Source organism: Artemia franciscana, chromosome 12 (assembly GCF_032884065.1).
Source record: "Artemia franciscana chromosome 12, ASM3288406v1, whole genome shotgun sequence".
Taxonomy (NCBI): Eukaryota; Metazoa; Arthropoda; class Branchiopoda; order Anostraca; family Artemiidae; genus Artemia; species Artemia franciscana.
This window is the reverse complement of record NC_088874.1, coordinates 32544602-32565789: the sequence shown is the minus strand read 5'-3', so window position 1 is coordinate 32565789 and position 21188 is coordinate 32544602. Positions and strand designations below refer to the sequence as shown.

General features: G+C 34.4%; 1 protein-coding gene across 7 annotated transcripts in view; it reads right to left on the bottom strand.

The window, feature by feature from the left end:
* LOC136034005 (protein grainyhead-like) overlaps positions 1 to 21188 on the bottom strand; it is a 213170-nt gene that overhangs the window by 40648 nt on the left and 151334 nt on the right. For 4 of the 7 annotated variants that reach the window (XM_065715042.1, XM_065715043.1, XM_065715047.1 and 1 more), the window contains 3 exons: positions 11328 to 11490; positions 7244 to 7355; positions 4758 to 4852 (listed from right to left, as the gene is read on the bottom strand). In XM_065715042.1, the coding sequence (XP_065571114.1) occupies positions 4758 to 4852; positions 7244 to 7355; positions 11328 to 11490 (370 nt within the window). Of the gene's footprint in view, positions 1 to 4757; positions 4853 to 7231; positions 7356 to 11327; positions 11491 to 21188 lie in introns of all 7 variants that reach the window. The other 3 variants (XM_065715041.1, XM_065715044.1, XM_065715045.1) reach the window with 1 other exon arrangement.

Here is a 21188-nt window from a genome sequence, read left to right as displayed (position 1 = left end):
AAGGGAGTCAAATATCCTTGGGGCCCTTCAGCAACTACCGAAAGACCTCTGTCACTGCAATAATTATACATTATATCCACAATATTCTTCTTCATATAAGTTATCTTTCTAGTTTAGTTACATTTTCTCTTGTTATTTATGTATTATGTAGGATAAGTGTTTAGTTTTTTGGTCGTTTGTTAAAACTCCATAGTGTTATCTTTGTGGGTTAAAAATAAATGATGATAATGATGAATGCGAAACATGAGCGGCGGTCTATACTGTGTTTGTAAATATTTATAGTTATCAATGCAGCTTTACTTCGTCTGGTCTACTTATCTGTTAGTCTATTTTATTATACTGTTTTTCTTTGCTATATTAGCTTTGATGTGCTTGCTATTGTTGAGTTACATTTATTTTTGTTTTGCTTTGTTTATTAATTTTTTTCTCTGTACTTAACTGTTTATACTTTTGTATGTTTGTGAGTAATGAATATTATTATTATTACTGTTATATCTATATTTTTCCCCTCTCTATATTTTGATTGATATGCATCTGCAAATGCAGCCAGGGATTTACGATGGGGATATAGACTTCGTATTTTAAAGTCTTTCTCAGTGGTATTTGCTAGAGCACCAACAGCAATATGCTCCATCCCTCATTTTGCTAGGGGGGGGGGATAAATACTTCATGGTTTCAATGGAATATTCAAAAAATAGTCTGCATGGAGCTTAACTTGCGACGATAAAAGATCCTGTCCAGGACAGTATCCAGGAGGGGGAGTCGCCATGTTTGAAGACCCATATCCCCCTCCAATAATTTCCCCTACTGGTAAATTATCTAAAAAAATATTTTCTAAGGATATACGCATAGAGGGAGGACATCCTATAGAACCAACCTCTCCCCCACGAAAAACTCTTCCTACGGCCCTGGTCATCCAACCACCCTTTAAGATGACAAACACCTGTTAGCTTTACTTGTGACGATAAAAGGCCCTCTCCAGGACAGTATCTAGAAGGGGGAGTTATCATGTTTGAATACCCCTACCCACCGATAATTTCTCTAACCGGTAAATTGTTTACAAAAGACTTTTTAAAGAGGATACATGCGTGAATAGGGTATTCTTTAGAAGTCCCCCCCAAAAAAAAGGGTTCTAGGGTACGACCCTTGTTCTCCAACCTCCCTTTATGATGACAAACAAACACATGTCAGCTTTACCTGTAAGGATATAAGACCCACTCCATGACAGTATTCAGAAGGAGGAGTTACCGGTTTGAAGACCCCCCCCCCCCGACAATTAATTCTAAAGAAGATATTCTTTAGAAGTCCCCTCCCCCAAAGAAGATCTTGGGTACGACCCTGATCCTCCAATGATGATAAACGTCCGTCACAAAATCACAACTGTATATTTGCAAACCGTGGAATACAACTGAAAGAAGTGTAAGAGCAGAAAAAGATCGATTACATTATTGCATGACATTCAACAGTGACAGATTGGTGATTCAGCTATTAAATTGAATGATAGATGGATTGATGCGCAACAGCGGGTATAAAAATGCAATACTCATAGATTTAAATAAGAAACCTAACTTTTATTTGATTCATCACTAATCTTCTCAATGCAGAGACAATCCTTCCTATTCTATATTTCATGTACTTTAATTCCCGTTGGGCAGACCTTAAATCCCGTCTTGATTGATATAGTCGCTAGTCTTGACTGTCGGGTAACAGCAATAAAGGTCCTCCATTTTCGTGCAATAACACGGTGAATAAGGTGATTAAATATTAAATATAAATATTTATGTAAATTATATAATTATTAAATATTTATTTATTAAATATCATTCAATATAATTATTAAATATTTATATAAATTAAATAAGGTGATTAGCGCAAAAAACCATATTTTACTTCTTAAACTGAAGTACAGTTTACGAGCTAAGAATGGAATTGGTTCAGAAGAAGGGGGAGGCATGATCTCTTCTATCCTTTTTATATTTACTAGAAAGTGGACTAGAGAAGGATAGGAAGACGTGGTCTGTACCTTCTTACAGATGAACTGAGATAAGGCGAAACCGCTCTCTGCAGTTTGTGTACACGCTTTCTAAAGTTTATAACCCTTATGATCCGTGTAACTGAATTAAGGCAGGATTTTAGACGATCATAAATATCGTAGATTAACGTTACCTATAAATGATTACATCTGTCAGATGCTATTTGTAAATCAAGAGCTATCACATAATACTTGTAGGGGATATAGACAATTGTCCGCCTATTGCTCAAATACAAAGATGACACCACTATCCAATGGAGAAGAGCCTATGCGGCCACGGACACGTAAGAGGCACAGACAGACCCAGTGTTTATCCCCCAACCCTTAAAGATAAAATGTCAAAAGAAAATTTTTTTTAGCAGTCAACAAATAGATCCTCAGACCCAAACCAAAAGGACGTATCTAAGTATTCATAACTTTTTGAAAGAACGTAACTAAGTTTTTTAAGTTTTGAGGGAACAGAATTATCCGAGGATTTAAGTGATAAAATATGAGTATTTTTAAAAGTTACACCACATCGTCGGAATATCAAGCCTGACGTAAGAAGTCAGGTGGTGTGAGCTAGAATTATTAAAAAATTTTTGCCCGAACCCCCTGTGAAGCCTCCCCTACCCTTGTGAAGTATACATATACCTCTGCAAGAATGATGAGTGGATACAGTTAAAGAAAAGGAATCTTTTCCTTTGTCTAAATCATTGAACAGAAGTGAGAGACACGCCGATCGTTTTTGACAGAATGACATGACACTTTTCTGAAAAAGAGAATACCCTCCCCCCACTCTCTAAAGAAACTTAATGCTGACGTAGGCTTCCACTTAATCCAGGGCAAATCAAAAGAATCAGGTATACAGCCAAAAAGAGGGGGGGGGGCGAGTCCATGAAATTTTAAATTAAGTCCACTTGAGATTAGTACCTATTTGGAATATTTATTTTAAAGAATTTTTTCATTTAATATTTCTCGAAACGGTCATAAAACAAATAAGAAAGATTTACATAGTTCATTAAAAAATAATTTGCAATTATAATATTGCTTCAATGAATCGGTGTGTATGAAGAGTATTCACGACAGTCACCTTTGGTTTGTCCTTATTAACCGCCGCATAGGGAGTATAAAACAGGAACCCCGCCCTACCAAAGGGTAAATCATAATAAAAGCCAGTTTTTTAAGACTACAGCGAATGTTTATAAAGCGTTTTCTTGGTTTTATGGCTAAGATACAGGTTAAACAAAACTGAGTCATTACACATACATTATTCAACGTCTTTGATAATAATAATGACATGTTATATAGAGTCGGAAGCAATTTAAAAAGACCATTCATTGCAATTAAGGAAGAAAAAGAATAAATCTAACAATCGAAAAGGATAAAATAGCGAATACCATATGTTACGCGGATTTCAGCTATTTCGAAACCCTACACATCAAACATTCCTGGCGTCACACTGCAGAATTGGTCAAAAGAGCCGTCATTAAGCCCTTAATCATCTCCTCCTACCACCACCCGTCAAAGGAAGTTGTTGCGTTCTTATTGAGTAACTTTCTCATAATAAAGAAAATTGCTTCAAATAGGCTAAAGGATGTACACCTTTATTATGTTTAATTGAAACTTTGGATACAAACAGCTCCTTCATAGTTGAAATAATGACGGTAATGATAACAGATTCAAATTAATAAATAATATAAATTACAGAGCCTGCGGCTAAAATTAATCAGTCCACTTCCTAATTAATTAATCCAAAAATCAAAACTAATCAGTTCATTGTTCCATTTCCTAAAGGAATAAAGCCGAATATTAAACATACTGCTGGTACTACCACCACCGAAAACCCCTTGAGGAACCACCACAACTTCGAAAGAACCTCTTCCATTCAGAGCTTCACTCTTCACCCCTTCCCATTCCAGTCTTATCTAGTCCCCCCTACCAAGTCCCCAAAGTTCCAGTTTCCTTGAAATTCGTTCCTATGACCTCGCAGTCCATTCAGGGACGATTTGCCTTCTGTATAGATTAGTTTGACCTCCATTATAGAATACTGAACTTGGGAGGGGTATCTTTTCCTAAAGCTTTATATTTCCAGCATTTTTGAGTGGGTTCTAGGATTTTGCTATAGTACCAAGTGAAAACTCATAAAATTTATCAGATATTTGTAATCCTGAGAGCATACATGCCTGATCACTAAAGATATATCGGAGGCAGAGGCGTTTTGAGGCGAGGGGGCACTTGCCCCGGGTGCAGAAATTTTAGGGGCGCGATATTTCAAAAATAAATAATGTAACAGTTATAACCATTTTTTTTTTTTTTTTTTGAAACTTTATTTTTCATAAAATAGAGGAAATGAAGCAGTTAATAATGAAAATAATTAACAAGTTATTAATTGATTAATAAAACGACAATAAATAAAAGATTAAAAAATAATTAAAATAATTAATAATTAAATTGAAAGTAATTTTGTTAATAACAGAAAAAATTGTTAAAATTTCACCTGAAAACTTTGTGGGAGACAAGGGGAAAGACCTATATTCAAGATTTTGGTCCCGAGCGCTAGAGAGGCCAGAACCGTCCCTGATCAGACGAATGATGCACATTTTTTCCAAATTTCGGCATTACGCTGTTGTTCGCCTTTTTATTCTCAGATATATTTACACACAGGGAAAAGGTGTACATATAGGGGGACACAGAAAGGACAAGGGGGAACATAAAGCATTAAATATAGCATTTAATTCTTTACCTTTCCAGCACTTTCGAGTGGGTTCCAGTACACAGCTATAGCGTTGTGTGAAACCTCCTCAATGTGACCAACCAAACCTGCACTATTTTTTGTATCTAAAAATCAAAATCAAAGCATATATGTCAATCCAGATAAAAAGAGATTAAAGATTAGAGCAAGAGAGAAAGAGAGAGAGAGAGAGAGAGAGAGAGAGAGAGAGAGAGAGAGAGAGAGAGAGAGAGAGAGAGAGAGCATTAGATAAAAAGACAAAACGAGAAAAAAAAAGAATTCATTAGACACACAACTTTATTCATCTATTCATACCCACTGGCAGATCCAGGAGCCCCCCCTAATTTTTTTTCTGACGCCCTCACTCTTATTTTTTTTTGTTTTTTTTTCGCTCTTTTTTTAAAAAAAAAAATAAACTTGTCAATTTAGTCAATTATTGGCCCCCTTGTCACATTGGGCAGCCTCCAAGATTTTGCTCTAGATTCGCCCCTATTCAAATCATGTATTTTTGTTAAAAATAAATTATAACAACAAAAATAAATGCTATAGCCGAACATAAGGCTGGATTCAACCAATAAACGACAAAACAACGGATGAGGAAAAATACATTTCTCAAATCTAGGGGGATATTTTTTTTTTTCATTTTGTCAATAAATAAAAAAATAAATAAAAATAAACAAAAAATAATACAAAATAAAATAATAAAAAAGAATAAAATACAAGTCCACACGTTTTAAACCCAGCAAATTCTAAAGGCATACGTGTCAAATAGAGACTTAAAAAAAAAAAAAAAAGGTCGAAATTGATACCAATTTAATCCTTAAAAAGTACAATTAAGATTTTGGACACATAGATACAGAGAATAAACACTTTCTAATAGAGACAGCTTTCATAGAACTTTATCTACTGCCCAATTTACAGAGAGATTTTTACTAATACATCATAGATTGAGCTAGCGCTAATTTAAGCCAATAAGAAATGTTCGTTTAATTTTCCAGTCCAATCAGAAATATCGACTAAAAATCTGATTAGCTCAGATTAGGGGAAGCTAAATCGCGGTATTAATAAATTTCATTGTAAATGGGACATAACCTAATCCGACCAAACCGAACCGTCCCTCTGTCAGTGGGTACTAGGTACCCATAGATCATTTTCCGTAGGCCCACTGCTATTTCAGCCCCATATATTTAGATATGTTGATACAAAATCGACCAGTCAAGTTAATTGACCTTCAGAAGTCAAGTTAGCCAAGGCACCAACTTCACAGCTGGCTTCCTCCGACGTATTTTTTCCACAAAATTTTGTGGTTGACGACCCTTGCAAGAACCAATGTAACAAATAATAATGAAATAAAAAAAGTAAAAAAAAGAAAAAAAGTGACAACAGAAAAAAAATTTGAATAGGATAAATTGTCTTTTTGTCAATAGGCTTATTGTCTTTTTCTGTTTCTTCTTTTTTTCCCCTACTTCATCAACTATGTGCGTGTGTGCATTATAATGGGCAATAAAATTTTTATATACGTACATACATACTGCGTGATAATTAAACTGAAACCAGGCATTTCGGCTTTTCAGCAAACCTATTTCTAGAAAAGATTTATTTCTTCTTCACTAATTAAATTCAAGCATATCTAATGGTAAGATATATGCGATGAGTTTAAAGAACTACGTTCCGAAGTAGAAAATTATTTTAGTGAAAACAACGAAACTCCCTGTATTAAAAAAACTCAGAAAACAACTCAAAAATCCAGAAAAATTCGTAAAGTTTTTTAAAATTGGAAAGACAGAAGTAGCAGCAAAAGACAGATAAGGAGATAGGATAATACTGAAAAAGGTATGAGGAATCAAAACTAGAACATAAAATATAGGTAATACAATAAAATACTGCAAGCAGTCAAATACAAACTTAATACAATGGAATTTAGAGAGATAACAAAATAAAATATTAAATAATAATTATCAGTGTAGCCTATGTCTATTCTTTTGTAAGAATTCTATCCCTCCAGTCTCGATCAATTCCACGCCACTTGGGACCATTATTCTCTTCGGGTGCTTTCACAAGCCATTCGGCATTTAGGATGTATTTTTTTGAGGAACGAAGCATAAACTTAAAAAGGTGAGTTCACTTTCAAAAATATGACTAAATAAAAAGTTACTAGTTTCCCTACCTGCGTCTAGTTTACTTTCAAATATGTAACTAAATAACAACTTATTAGTTTCCCTACCTGCGTCTAGTTTACTTTCAAAAATATAGCTAAGTAATAACTTACTAGTTTCTATACCAGAGCCTAGTTTACTTTGAAAAACATAACTAAATTACAACTTTCTATTTTCCGTAATTATGTCTAGTTTACTTTCAAAAATATGACTAATTAGTTTCCCCACCTGCGTCTAGTTTACTTTCAAAAACATAACTAAATAATAACTTAGTATTTTACATGCCTACGTCTAATTAACTTTCAAAAATATAAATAAATAATAACTTACTAGTTTCCCTACCTGCGTCTAGTATTCGCTGTTTAATGGAATGTTGTCTTCCGTGCCAGAAAGCCCAGGCTTTTAATTCGTCTTCAGAACTTTTCTCCTCTCTGAATACTAACATGATCACACTCTAAAATAAAATAACTATTATAGTCATATTATTACAGAACAAGGAAAAAATATCTTTTCTTTCAAATTATCATCGTTAGTTTATTTTAATTAAATTAAGTCAATGCAATTTAATTAATTCAAATAGTTTAATTAACTTGAATGAGTTAATCTAATTAACTTGATTGAATTCAGTTAATTAAATGAAACACAAGACAAACGTGTTTCCTCTCTTATGAATTTTCCATCCCCCCAAATTTTCACCCCACCCCCTTTTAGCTTTTTTTTTCACTGGACCAGATAAAAAACCCGCTTTGACATAAAGGGGGCCAAAGTAACCTATATTCTTTAAACAAAAGTCATCTCGACTATCTCTACAAAGCAGCTTGGATTTTCAATATAAATTTTAATATATTAAAATTAAGCTTGTTTTCTAACTTAAAATTTTACTTGAAAACACTGAAGTGCCGGTGCCACTAATAATTTTTAATTCCTATTAAATAGATCTTGAAAAAAAATTTTTTGGATTTATTTAGAGCTTACGCAAATATTTGTCTAAAATATAAGAAATTAACAACCTGTATTCTAACGTCCAGTATTGTTTCTAGTGCACACAAAGTAATCTTATGTGCTTTTTTTTTTATCATTTTTCTTTTTACTTTAAAGGATTCTTATGGAGTACTAAAACTGTAACAATATTTATATCAAATATTCAATATGACGCACATACCGTTGAGTAAAGGACCAATGAGGCAGCCCCTATGAAATTTCATGTCTACTTTTTTCAAATTATGTTTATGATTCATTTGAAATTTGTTCATTGTTTTTATGAATTTGTCCTCCTACCCCTCCCCCAACACACAATAAAACAGAAAAATTGAAACAAACGTGAACCACAAGGAAATTTCAAACAGCCAAACCTTTTGAAATAAATTCGTCAACAAATTGGATTTTTCTTAGACACCAAAAATATGATGTGTAATCATATTTAAGTATCTGAAATGCGCCCACATTAACCATTGTCAGGAGGAGGCTGTCACAAAAACAAGCAACGTGAACAACCACCTCTAGTGAAGGTTAGATAAAAGCGATAGACTTTAATGCCATAGGCATACCAATTAGAAAATCCTCGTATGCCTACTTAACATTTTCAAAATTTGATGGTAGGATCTGATAAAGTGTCGCCTTCAACCATTAATTTATTTCAAACCATCAACTGTGGAAGGGAAGAAAATTAAAAGCTTGGATAAACTAGACATACTTTTATCCATGTATATTTCAACAACCCTAATGGAAGATCAGTGATACTTTCAGAATAGTGTACATAACCCTACCATGGCAAATAACGACGACTACGTTCGTAGGACGGATCAGGGGTGTCAGTTAGGGGGAGGGGGGGGGGGGAAATAGAGCATTATATTTTGAAATGTCTTTTTTGGTACCTACATTGACAAATCCCCCCATTAAATTTTGAAGAATGCATTTTATCCAATATATTCTTTTCCCCCCTCTACTTCCATGTATTGGTGCCCCTAATGAGAGCGGTTACAAAACAGTGTTATTATTTCATTATATCGAGTCAGTATCGGTCTGCATCATTTTAAGGACTTGAATCGAGGTATTTGTGTGTAAATCGGTGCGATATTTTAGGAAAACTGTATCTTCACCACATGTTTGATCAAAAAAGGGGTGCTTTTTGCACATTTGCACTTTTATGGGTGCAGCATCTTATGCCAGGAATTTGATTGCACTTATATGGACCTGCCAAGGATGTGGAGAAAAAATAAGAGTCCGAGTTACTCGTCCCGGAGGAATGCTGCACGAGAGCAAACATTTGAGCATATTTTAGGTAAACCTCAGGCATTTTATTTAGCGAGAATTGTTCTTTTTAGGGTTGGTATTTCTATGGTTTCCCCAGAAGTTTTCGAAAGGACAAGCAATAGACGGTCCGTCCTATTAAGGGTGCGACAGATGAGAGGCAGCACTTTTTTATGCCTAGTTCTTTTTCAATTGATACAAGTGTTGGCCTTTTGTCAACCATAAATAAATTTAAAAACAAAGCTTTCCTTATGAAAGTAAAGAGCGAAGTAGAAACTTAGAACGAACGAAATTACTGATTTGTAGCTCATCTTAATTAGATCGAGATAATTACCTATATTTGTTGCATTCTGAAAAAAATAGCGTTTTACTGAAAACACAAAACCAAGGCAATAAAACAGGATTGGGAGCAGAAAAATTTTAAGCAGCCTGGGTAACCATAGTCATGAAAATAACAAATGTTTCTATACAACTTTATTTCTCCAAAACACTTAAGCAAGTTCAGTTTTCAGTAAAGCGCTATTTTTTAAAAAGTCTAGAAATATAAGAAAATATCATGAGCCGATTTATTTGAAACAATTTTTCCGAAATATGTTGCGCAAACTGTGTAGCAGTCTTTCTGTTCGTTTAAGTTTCTACTTCGCTCTTTATTTGCATCAGCGAAAATATTTTTTTTTAATTAATTCTTCTTCGAGTTGTTAAAATACTATTTTTTGTGCGTGGCCCCTTTTTGATTCATGAAGAGGAAACTTTACATCTTTTATAAATCTGTCAATCCCAAGATGGTTATACATTTAATAATGTCATTACATATGACATAATCTGCATTTAAAGCACAAAATTTTAAATAAATATAATACTTTCTAGCAATATGTACCTTTTTAACATCTAAAACCCCCACCCAAGAACAAGCTTGTATTGTCTCATCATCCACCCTTGAGATTCCTACCGAGGCGTTTGTTCCCAAGACACAGTATTTTGTAATATGCTTATGTTCTGAAAATATTACTTTGCATTAGTTGTTTGTGTTATTTTTATTAGTTGTCTTTATTTTAATTCGATTTTTTTTTGCAAGCAAGTCACATTGTAAGGCTCGCGAAGTTCCTGCAGCGATGCCCCTTGTGGACGAGAAATACTTATACGATTGATAGACACAGGATTGCATACCCCAGTATCACGATAAACCGGTTGATTTCTAATTTCCAGGCAAAATGGAACCCTTTGGCTTAGACATTTCTAAAGTTCTTGATTGTGTATTTTTCCATGTTGTGATTTAACTTTCTCTCCGTTTTTCTTCTCTTTTTTCTTTTCTTTGTTTTTCCTTGTACTCCGTTTTGTTCTATGTGAAAAATACAGGTAATAAATATTTAACTTACTTACTAACTAATAGTTTTAACACACTCCGATTATTGCTGCAAGACAATTCAAAAGAATAATCAATAGTAAGCCGTTAACGTCGTTTTTTAGGAGCCAGTTATAGAGGGAAGTCCATCGCAATTCTCTAAGGTTATTTTATGTTCAACCGCTCAAGAATGTGTAGCAAGAGAGACGTACTCAATACGGACTGGGCAAGAAATTATCCAAGCTCCGGTATGGTTATACGATCATTAAAATTTCTAATTTGTTCACTCTGTGTTCTAGCTGAGCACTGCAGTTCTGATTTATTCTTATCAGTCCCATTTTTCATCACCATCATCACTGGTTAATTTTTCAAAAAGAGCATAATCAGTATATGCAACCTCCAAATATGTACGTATAGGGGGATTAATCAGATTGGGTCAACAATTTCGAAAAACGTTCAAAGCTAAAAAAAAAAAAGTGAATAATATCAGGATATAAGAGGGGAATTTACACAATCGTAGCATAGCAGAGATGGGCCAGTAGGGAGTGAAGAAACTTTTAAACCATGGTGCTTGGGATAAATTTACAAAGAAAAAAAAAGAGAGAGAGAGAGAGGGAGAGAGGGAGAGAGAGAGAGAGAGAGAGAGAGAGAGAGAGAGAGAGAGAGAGAGAGAGAGAGAGAGAGAGAGAGAGAGAGAGATCGGTAAATTTAAAAATTATCGCAGCGTCTATCGTAGGGAGGAGCTTACACATTAGCATATTACTGCAGTAATAATTCCAGTCATTACAAAAACAAGCCAAAGAAGATTAAAAAACCCACAAAATCAGGTCTTACCTTGACTGTTGTGCTCTTTAAGGGTCGATCGGGGTCAGGTATATACTCCAAGGTAATGCCATAGAACTGGCCCTTATTAATATAGGTGATACGGTCATCCTCTCGTCTTTGACTTGTGGAAATGGGAGATTCTAGGTAATAACGAAAGCCATAATTGGAATACCTGAAACACAAAACAAAATGGCCGTCTTCAATATGTAAAGTCTATCATTATTTCTTAGGGTAAAAGGGCATGAACGTTGTGTATGTAAAATTGCCTTTACTCTCTGATCTACAAGGAGGTAGCATTTTTACAATGCAGCTAGGAATAAAACACTCAAAAACCATTTGCTTGTAAAACAAGATTTACAAGGTCTGATGAAGAGCAGAAGATCTGACCAAGATTCATAACTAACGACAATCTGAACGTCACGATCACGCAATTATTTTTTGTTTCATTGATAACAATTTATTCTAAATTCTCTTAAAGCAACAAAGACCAAATTTCTTTGTGATAATCTCCACTCGGGTTGTCATCCCACATGTCGGCAGTAGGCCAAACAATAACCACTTTTAGATACTCATAGGGGGAAGTTCCGTTCTATAGGTAGTCATGGCGAGCAGCAATGTGTAGAGTGCATTTCATATGCTAAGCCAGGTAAGAGCTTCAACAACTCCCTGAATCAAAGATAGTGAGCCATAGCGTAATTCAAACCACATCGTAACGAACAGATAAAGGTCGTATCTGATGTTTTCACATTTGAGGTGAATACCAAAACCTTTTGCTAAGCTGCTCTTAAAGGGATGATAAACGGGGTAATGTACATTAAGAGGATCTAAGACGGGTCTTTGGAACACCAGCAACAAGAAGATCAGCATATTTCATAGCACACGGATTGAAAACGCGAATAATGGAAGGATTGATTTATCGAAGTTTCTCCATCGAGGAATAGCTCTTTCAGGGACAAAAGAGTCTTACTTCGAACGCTATTGTTCCTCATAGATCAATGTGAAATACCCCTTAAACCATTCTTAAGACATTCCTCCGAGTATTCAAAGTTTATTTTTATAAAACTGTTCCTGGGCCAGTAATTTTTCATTAGTTTTCAAGCTAGTCATATTTGACTTGCTGAACTAGCTGATTTGGTCAATATTACACAGGTAGAGCAACTTGTGTTAGTACATCACGCTTGATAGTTTTTGGAAGTTACAGCGTAGCCTTGAAAATTCTCTAAGGCATATTAGGAGAAATCCTAGCAGAAACAGCTTATGTTTGCAAGGCACATCGGCAACATTAGTCTAAAAGACATCATGACATTTATTATGTCTAAATTTCAGGTTAATATAACTTTCACTTAAACTAAAAATCCTCCACCACCTGGGGTTCAGTTCCTTTTCTTTTATCCTTATTTGGTTTTCAAAATAGTCAGTTTCTTTTCCAAGACAACATATACTCTCTTTTCTAATTTACATGAATAGTCGAGAAAAGGAGCATTTTATACGAAAATCATCTTTGTCGGATCTTAAATACCTGAGAAAACATCACTTGTGCCAATAAATGGCCCTTAATCACCGTAAAAAAGCATACAAACTAGCGCATTTTTGAGTTATTCTGTTCTCCTTTAACATTACATGACATAACATACCACCTTTTCAATCACCACAGCTGCCTTCCGCCAGATATTTACATTCTGACAGTCTTGTCAACCTGTTCCCCAGAATGGTTTTCGGTGCAACAAACTGTCAAATTGGAGACTTCCCTCTATTTCATAAAAATTGTCAATGAATTTAATATGCCATTCAAGAAATGAGCCGGTTTCTTTACTGAATCTTGAATTTGACTAAAGACGCAGAATCCTTTCACTCATTTCTCATTCAAGACGTAGTGAATTTAAAAATAGCTTTCCCAAGATTTTATATAGTAACTTTGTTATCGATGTATGCATCATAAGACTATACTTACTTTTGTTCACTGCGATTTTGTGAAGCAAACAAGGGTCTTCAAATATTTATGACCATATTGTTTGTCGAGCTGACCCATAAGAACGCTAATTGGCCTACTGCGAAGATCCTTAACTAAATGTACATTCAGAACCATTCACATTCTCATTCCACCGAAGTAGTAAAATTTTTAACAAAGAAGACAAAAAAACCTTCTAATCAACTCCTAAATAGTTGATTCCTGCGTATTTTGGTTTTCCATGAATTCGGAAATATTTTCTCCCACTGGATGCCCGAGCAACACAAGAGCAGGTTGCCACCCGATAAAAACATCACGAGATTACAGTGATTTTTTTGTTTTGGCAATATAAAAACCAATAGAAATAGTGATAAATCAACTATTAGTCAACTCTTAAATAGTTAATTTCTGTGTATTTTGGTTTTCCATGAATTTGGAAATATTTTCTCCAACCGGATGCCCGAGCAACACAAGAGCAGGGTTGCCACCCGGTGAAAAAAATCACTAGATTTTAGTCATTTTTGGTTAATAGAGGATTTTTTTCAATAATGTAGAGATTTATATGCTGATTTAGAGATTTAGTGGATATTATTGCTCTGACCGCTCGGTGTCGAATTCGCGAGAGATTTAATACGAGTCTTTAGAACACCAGCAACAAGAGGCAAAGCATATTTCATTGCACATGGAATGAAAACGTGAATAATGGATGGATTGATTTATCGAAGTTTCTCCATCGGGGAATAACTCTTTCAGGGACAAGAAAGTCTTACTTCAAACGCGATTGTTCCCCGAGATCAATGTGACCCATAAGAACATTAATTGGCTGAAAAAAGTACTTTATCTACAACCAGAAGATCTGCCCTACCAGCGGGCAGGTCCTCCTCCCTCAGACGAAAGAACAGATACCGAAAGACCTTCAGGAGCAAAAAATTTGTATGCAAGAGTGATAACGATTAAGCTATAGCGTTGGTAAGAGAGCTTGGAGGAACTCTCTTCTCCGTCATTCCGAATGATAGAACAAAGAAAGAAGGACTTGTAGGTTCAAAAATTCGTAAGTAAGTGACAATACTTGAGCAATATCATTGGCAAGAGAGCATGGAGGAAAAGAGCATGGAGATAAAGGGTCAAGTTTGATAAAGGTCAGTCAATGGCAAACGTGTATTGCGCCACACCACAGGGTCTGTCGTCAGCAAAGGCCACGAACTTCAGGGACACCTGAGAGACCCAAAAGCATATCTCAACCCGTTGCTGATTTTTAGAATGTATAACATAAGCCCATTGTTTCATGGTACGACACGCCTATGCTGAGGGGGGGGGGCTTAAAACACCCTTTTCGGTGTTTTGAATTTTCCCAAGGTAATAGGTAAAAGTTCTGATAAACCAAGAGGTAAATTGTTAGACTTACTTAGTTTTCCCGCGGGAGCCCGCCCCCATGTGCAGAACCGGTATGTATTTAAGGTACACCAGTTCGGTTCCTAGGGGGCTACAAATAGTAACATTTCAGAACAGTAGAAAATCAACAGTTAATTATGTTGACTGGTGGAAGGTTCTTCTTCATCCAAAGAGAATATTAAGAAAATTCTAAAAAGCTTCAATTCAACCATGTTTAGCCACTAAAACTGTAAAAGCTTTGTTTTATATGCTTTTCACAATATAAAATATACAGGGTAACATTTTCCAGAATAAAATATTGAAAACTTACTTCTTTTTTTTCATGCAGTGCTGAAGCTCATTTGGGCAGAGAAACTCAGGTATGAACAAATACTGATTTGGCCCTGTTTTTGAACATGACTAAGGACCCACCACAATTGCAATATTACAAACAAAGAAAAAAAAAAACGAATAAATAAACGGGACAATTTTTCTTTGAGTCAATAAGACCACCAGGCACGTTATAATACAATGTAAACCAACTATATGGATGACGCTTTAATGCAGTACGAAAATGGGAGAAAATGAAGAAATAAGAGGATAAAATCATACCTGAAACTACAGAAATACTACAGCTGTTGTTACTTAAACAAAATTATTGCTTAATAGGATGTTCCTAAAGAGAAAAAATTACGAGTAATGTTGCCCCTTTGCATATTCCCAGTAAGTGCATACTCCCAGTAGCTTATAAATGTGCTTGCTTGTTATATTTCTACTGAGAGGTATTTGAAGATTTTCCTCCTTCTGGGAAGGGGGGGATAACCGCTAAAAATAGGAGTTAATGTGCAAAGAACACTCAAGATAAATCAAACATTAAGAAATTTGAGAGGAAGTCACTACCAGTACCTCTCCCCCTAGGTATGCACCCGTCTCTGAATTTTTCTTCTGCCATTGAAGATGTGCCAAAATTTTAAGTTTAGTTGCAAAGATTTCAAGGCTTAAAAATATACCAAATCAATAATAATGTATACTCTTAATATACTTTTTGAGGGTAATGCCTGACATAATGACCAAGGTCGCAATGACCTTGTAAATGTGTTTCGTATAATTAAAGGAGTGGATGACGTTGATCCAAATTTACTTTTTTAAATTTAGTCATTATCACTCTACTCGTCAATATGATTATAAATTATATCCCCCAAAACCACTGAAAAAAATTGATCAATTATCTTTCGTTAGTAGAGTTGCCGGACCATAGAATGGCTTGCCTTTGGAGGTTGTCGAGGCAGAGAGTGTTCGAATGTTTAAGAGTGCATTAGTGAATACACCTTTTTATTTAGACGCTTTTGTTGCGTAGTGTCGTGTTATTTAGAAGTTTTTGCTGTTTAGTTTGTCGTTGCCAATTTACTTTAGATTAGTATTATGATTTTGTGTTTTAGCGACAAGCATTGATGCTTACCGGTATTCGTAATAATAAATAAATAAATAATGTTTTTCCAAGATTCTAAGCCAAGGACTGAAATTTCTGTTTCTCGGGGAACCCTAAGAGTTGCCCATTCCGCTTTAAATGATAAATTATTTACGTCGATTAAATATATTAAATATAATAATTAAATATATATAATAATCGTAATATTAAATATATTACGTCGATCACAACTTTAAATAACTAAAAAAACAATGACTATTTTAACAACACCTCCAGAAGCCAACTTGATGCAAACAGTTGCATATCCCACATTTATCTTTCCCTACTAAATACAAAATGTGCCACAAACAAACACTAATATCGAATCAATGGAACAAAAATTAATAAAATAAAAACATGTTTATCTGTAAATTCTAATAAATTTCCAAATTTCCAAAATTAAGAATGCACTACAATGTAGAAATTTTTAAATCTAACCAAATTGAATAGCTTATTTTTCAAAGGTACACAACAATTAGTATAGTTATTAAAATTACAAAAGGTTATAAGTAAATAAATACAATACATCATAAATAAGAAATCGGCCGATCATTTCAATTTTACTTCTTTTTTTATGTAAGTTTGGTTTTAATAAGCCTTCAATACCCTATTTTTCGAAGGCATACAACCAGGGACGTAATTTCGTCAAAATCTTGGGAGAGGGGGGCAAAATTAGAGCCAATTTTCCTAAGTCAAATGAAAATGACAAAACAAGAAGTGAAAAATTCCATATAGTACCATAAAGGCAAATGTATGCTATAGAAAACTGATCTGTGGATGTCTGAATTACGTAGGCCTATCTTAGTTTTGACGAGATTTTTAGAGACACTAAATTTCACCTGGTGGGGGCAGTTGGCCCCCATCCGATAGCAAATTACGTGCACAGCAATTAGTAAATGTAACTAAATCAGCACATAAATCATTAGATTATTGAAGTAAATCCTAAATCAATCAAAATCACTAAAATCTAGGATTTTGTCACCGGGTGGCAACCCTGTTCATGTGTTGATTGGGTATCAAGTCGGGGAAAATATTTCCAAATTCATGGAGAACCAAAACACACAGGAATTAACTATTTAAGAGTTAATTAGGAGATGATTTATCACTATTTCTATTGATTTTTTATATTACCAAAAAACGAAATTGTTAAATCAGCACATAAGTTACTATATTATTGAAGAAAATTACTAAATCAAGCAAAAAATCATTAAAATCTAGTGATTTTGTCACCGGATGACAATCCTGCTTTTGTGTTGCTCAGGCATTCAGTCGGAGAAAATATTTTCAAATTCGTGGAAAACCAAAATACGGAGGAACTAACTATTTATGAGTTGAGTTCTTCGAATGCACTTTTGTTAGGGGTGTGTTGTTTGAACAACAAAAACATCTGAGAGAGAAAAAGCCAAATTGAGAGGGAAACCCAAACTGATATTAAAAAAAGAAGAAAAAAAAGATCGGCCGATTTTTAGATTCTATAAAATACGTTATTTATTTATTTATAACTTTTAGTGATTTTATAGTAATTTTTGTTTTTTAGTAATATAAAAAATCAATAGAAATAGTGATAAATCCCTAGGTGTTACAACCCTGTACAAGAGTAACACCTGTGGACGAAAAAGCGTAAGACTACAGTGCCTATAGATGTACTCCGTCCGTAATTTGATGAGTTTGGCTATTTTCCGCTTTCAAGACTATTTTTTATAAATGACCAATCAGGATAAAAAGGGAAGGCATAATTTTTTGAAAATAAAAAGAGGGAAGTTTGCAACATCAGGTGCCTACATCCATAGAGAATTATACAAAATGTGGGTTCGTTTAGAGCCTTAGGTTTGGAAAAAATTCATGTCGATTGACGTCACATTCATATTCCCCTTTGTAAAGATGAGGATGAAGACTTGGATCATTTTCTCCAGAAATGCCCAGTGCTCTTGGATTTACGGGAAATTTATTTGCATGGGATTAATTTGATGCTTCCGGGTATTCTGCAAAATAGTAATCCAACCACAATATTTCGAGTGGGAGTGTATATAGATAAATCCTTAATAAGAAGAAAAAATTTTATATGATTAATTTGTTGTTAGATTAGGCATTTTCGCGTAGTATTCTGTTTTTGTGCGTGTTTGTAATTCATACTGTTGTTTAATTTCCTTGCCTGTTTGTTATTTATTTATATTTTTGTGTATATATGGCCCATGGGCTTTTGAAATACACTTATCTATCGATCTATCTATCTATCTATTCATTTCTAGAGCAAAAAATATATCTTTCTCCCGTCCATGGGCTTTTGAAATACACTTATCTATCGATCTATCTATCTATCTATTCATTTCTATAGCAAAAAATATATCTTTCTCCCCCAGGAGTGGCCGTATCGTTTTTTAGAATTTATAACACATGCACAATTACACAAAATAACAAATCACACTGAACAGCAGAAGAAAAATGATCTGAAAAGGTGATTTGAGAAGGAGCTCACATTTTGATAGAGTGAATCCCTATTAGAAGACAAATGGTTGGCAAACCAAATGTTGTACCATTTCTATTATCTAATCCGTAGCACTAGGTATGGTGTTAAAAATCAAGGGACACATTATTCATAAACTTGTGTTTTTTATGGACTAAACTTAAGGCTGTATCCAGAAGGTGTACCGGATTTATCCCCCTCCCCTTAAAAGTTTTGTCTGACCCTTAAAAATCAGCAAAAATGCGTCTGAACTGTTTTTAAGTATTTCGTAAAGATTATTTTTGTACCCCCCCCCCCCCCGAAAAAAATAAAAATTCTGGACATTCCCTTTGACTATACTAAGTGAATTTTACTATGGCATAGCTATTAGATAACACCAGATTAGAGAATTGAGGATTTCTGAACCTGATGGGCTTCTAAATAACTCAACCATAGCCAAGGTATCCATCAATTCATAGTACTACCGCCTCTTGCATTTTAATGACCCCTATACAAAAAAGGGGAAAATCCATAAAATGAAAAAGGTTTCCCTTAGGCATGTTGCCTATTCGTTTGGTTTCTCTTCAGTCAAAACACTTTACGACAATAGTTATAACATAATAATCTGCTTTGAAGGTAATAATTTTGAAATAACAGTGATAATTGCCGTAACATCAATTATCATTAATTATGTTCCTAATTTGATGTTCTATAGTAAGAAAAGTTAAAGTGCTTTTTTTTCTTAGAAAACTAATTTTTTAATTATATCTCGAGTTTGCATGCAAAAAAGCTTTGCAGACCTTATGAAGTATTGCGCATTTTAATCTATTTTGAAATCTATCTGAAGTTGCTAAACAATGAAGTGCGTAACACAAAAACAGGGATATTCCGTGGATCGGGGGGGATAAACACACCGAAACAGCGCAACAAACAGGAAAACACATGAAACTAAAGCAGGTATAAATAGATTAATATCGATAAATAGCATCCAGATAAATCCTATAATTTTAATTGTGATTTGCGTCTTTTAATTGGGTTTAAACAATCTACCACTCCCCACTAACTCCTCAACAATGCAACGGCATTGTACGAGCTTATTGCAAAATATCTCTGAAGTGAAATCCTGTTTGTATCCCTTTATAACTTACTTGTGTCTACTCTTTATGAAAGCATTGCAGACAAGAGTGCATGGGGGGAGGGACATTTTAGGCTTTTCTTTCAACTGGTATTTCTAGGCGAATGAGTTTAGCATCCCTGCTTAAAAAGCCAGGAAAATTAAAGTAAACCTTGTTTAACCCGAGGGCGCACCCACACTTGGTTTGTGCCAACCAGTGAATGTGATTTTTAACAGCGGGTGCCTTCTCAGTTTGGCCGTTTTTCCCTATATAGCACACACGAGAAAGGAGTGCATACCCCATTAAAAATAAAACTGATAGGACATCAATAAACGAGTACCAAACAAATTTTATCATTCATTTACATTTTGATAAACATTGTAAATTCATAAAAAAAGAAAATCTTCTCTATCTCTGGATGTCAACTGAACAAATCGCGTCAATCACAATCAACTGATCACTTAACAAATAAAAGGAATCAATAGAAAAAGACGAGAACGAACAATCCTTGAATAGGATTTTTTTTTTACCTGACTGTACCTTATTTGTGCTTGATGAATTTGAAATTTAAATCCGCATTTTAGACTCCATTAAAAACTGTCTATTGATGTCTGGCGAAGAATAAATAAGATTACAATTAAGGTATCTTAAAGAAGCTTACAAGGCGATTATTTCTCATCATTGGAGCTTTGACATGTGAACACCAATCTTACGATTTAATTTGCCTAATCCCTTTCAACCCCTCCCATTGGCATACTGAGGATCTTTTTTTCTCAAATAAAAAGACTTTTTGAAAATATTATTTATGACTACAAAAAAAGACAAATACCTATAATTTTCTGATTTTAAAACTGAGTTCATTATTAGTAGGCTATGCGAAATAACGGAACATGTTTGAATTATTATTATAATTGACGCATAGCTTTTTATCCATAATAGTTTAAGATAATTATGATAATATTCTTCCAAGGTCGAGCCTATAACGAAGAAAACGAAACCACTTTCATGAATTACTTATATGAATTAACAAATACAGCATTAAACAAATAATAATAATTAAACTTTGAGCATGAGAATTTTCCATTGACTTCTTTTTTAAATTTTTGATGACTTCCCAGGTAACCAATACTTATTTTTTTTATATTTTTAGGTAATATATTGTAAAATAATTGAATGTTTAGCCAGGAGTCTCCCTGATAAACAACAGCCACAAACGCAAAAATGCGTAAATTATATATAGAACCTAATAAATTATAGGAACATCACAAAAGAACATTGAGAATTTGGGCGAAGGGGCGTGTTTCTGAAACCCCTCCTTCTGCTTAGGGGCGCCAAATCACGAAAACGTAGGAGGCAAGGATTTTATTAATACAAAAGTATTTTTAAAAACATAGGGGGTGGCAATATTTTCATTTTGTTTTAATGAAAATGCAAGAAAAGGAGTATTTTCTAAATGTAGGGGGTAATTGCCCTCCTATTCACATTCGGTATCTTCCCTCTACCTTGCGTACACGTCTGAGTCGTT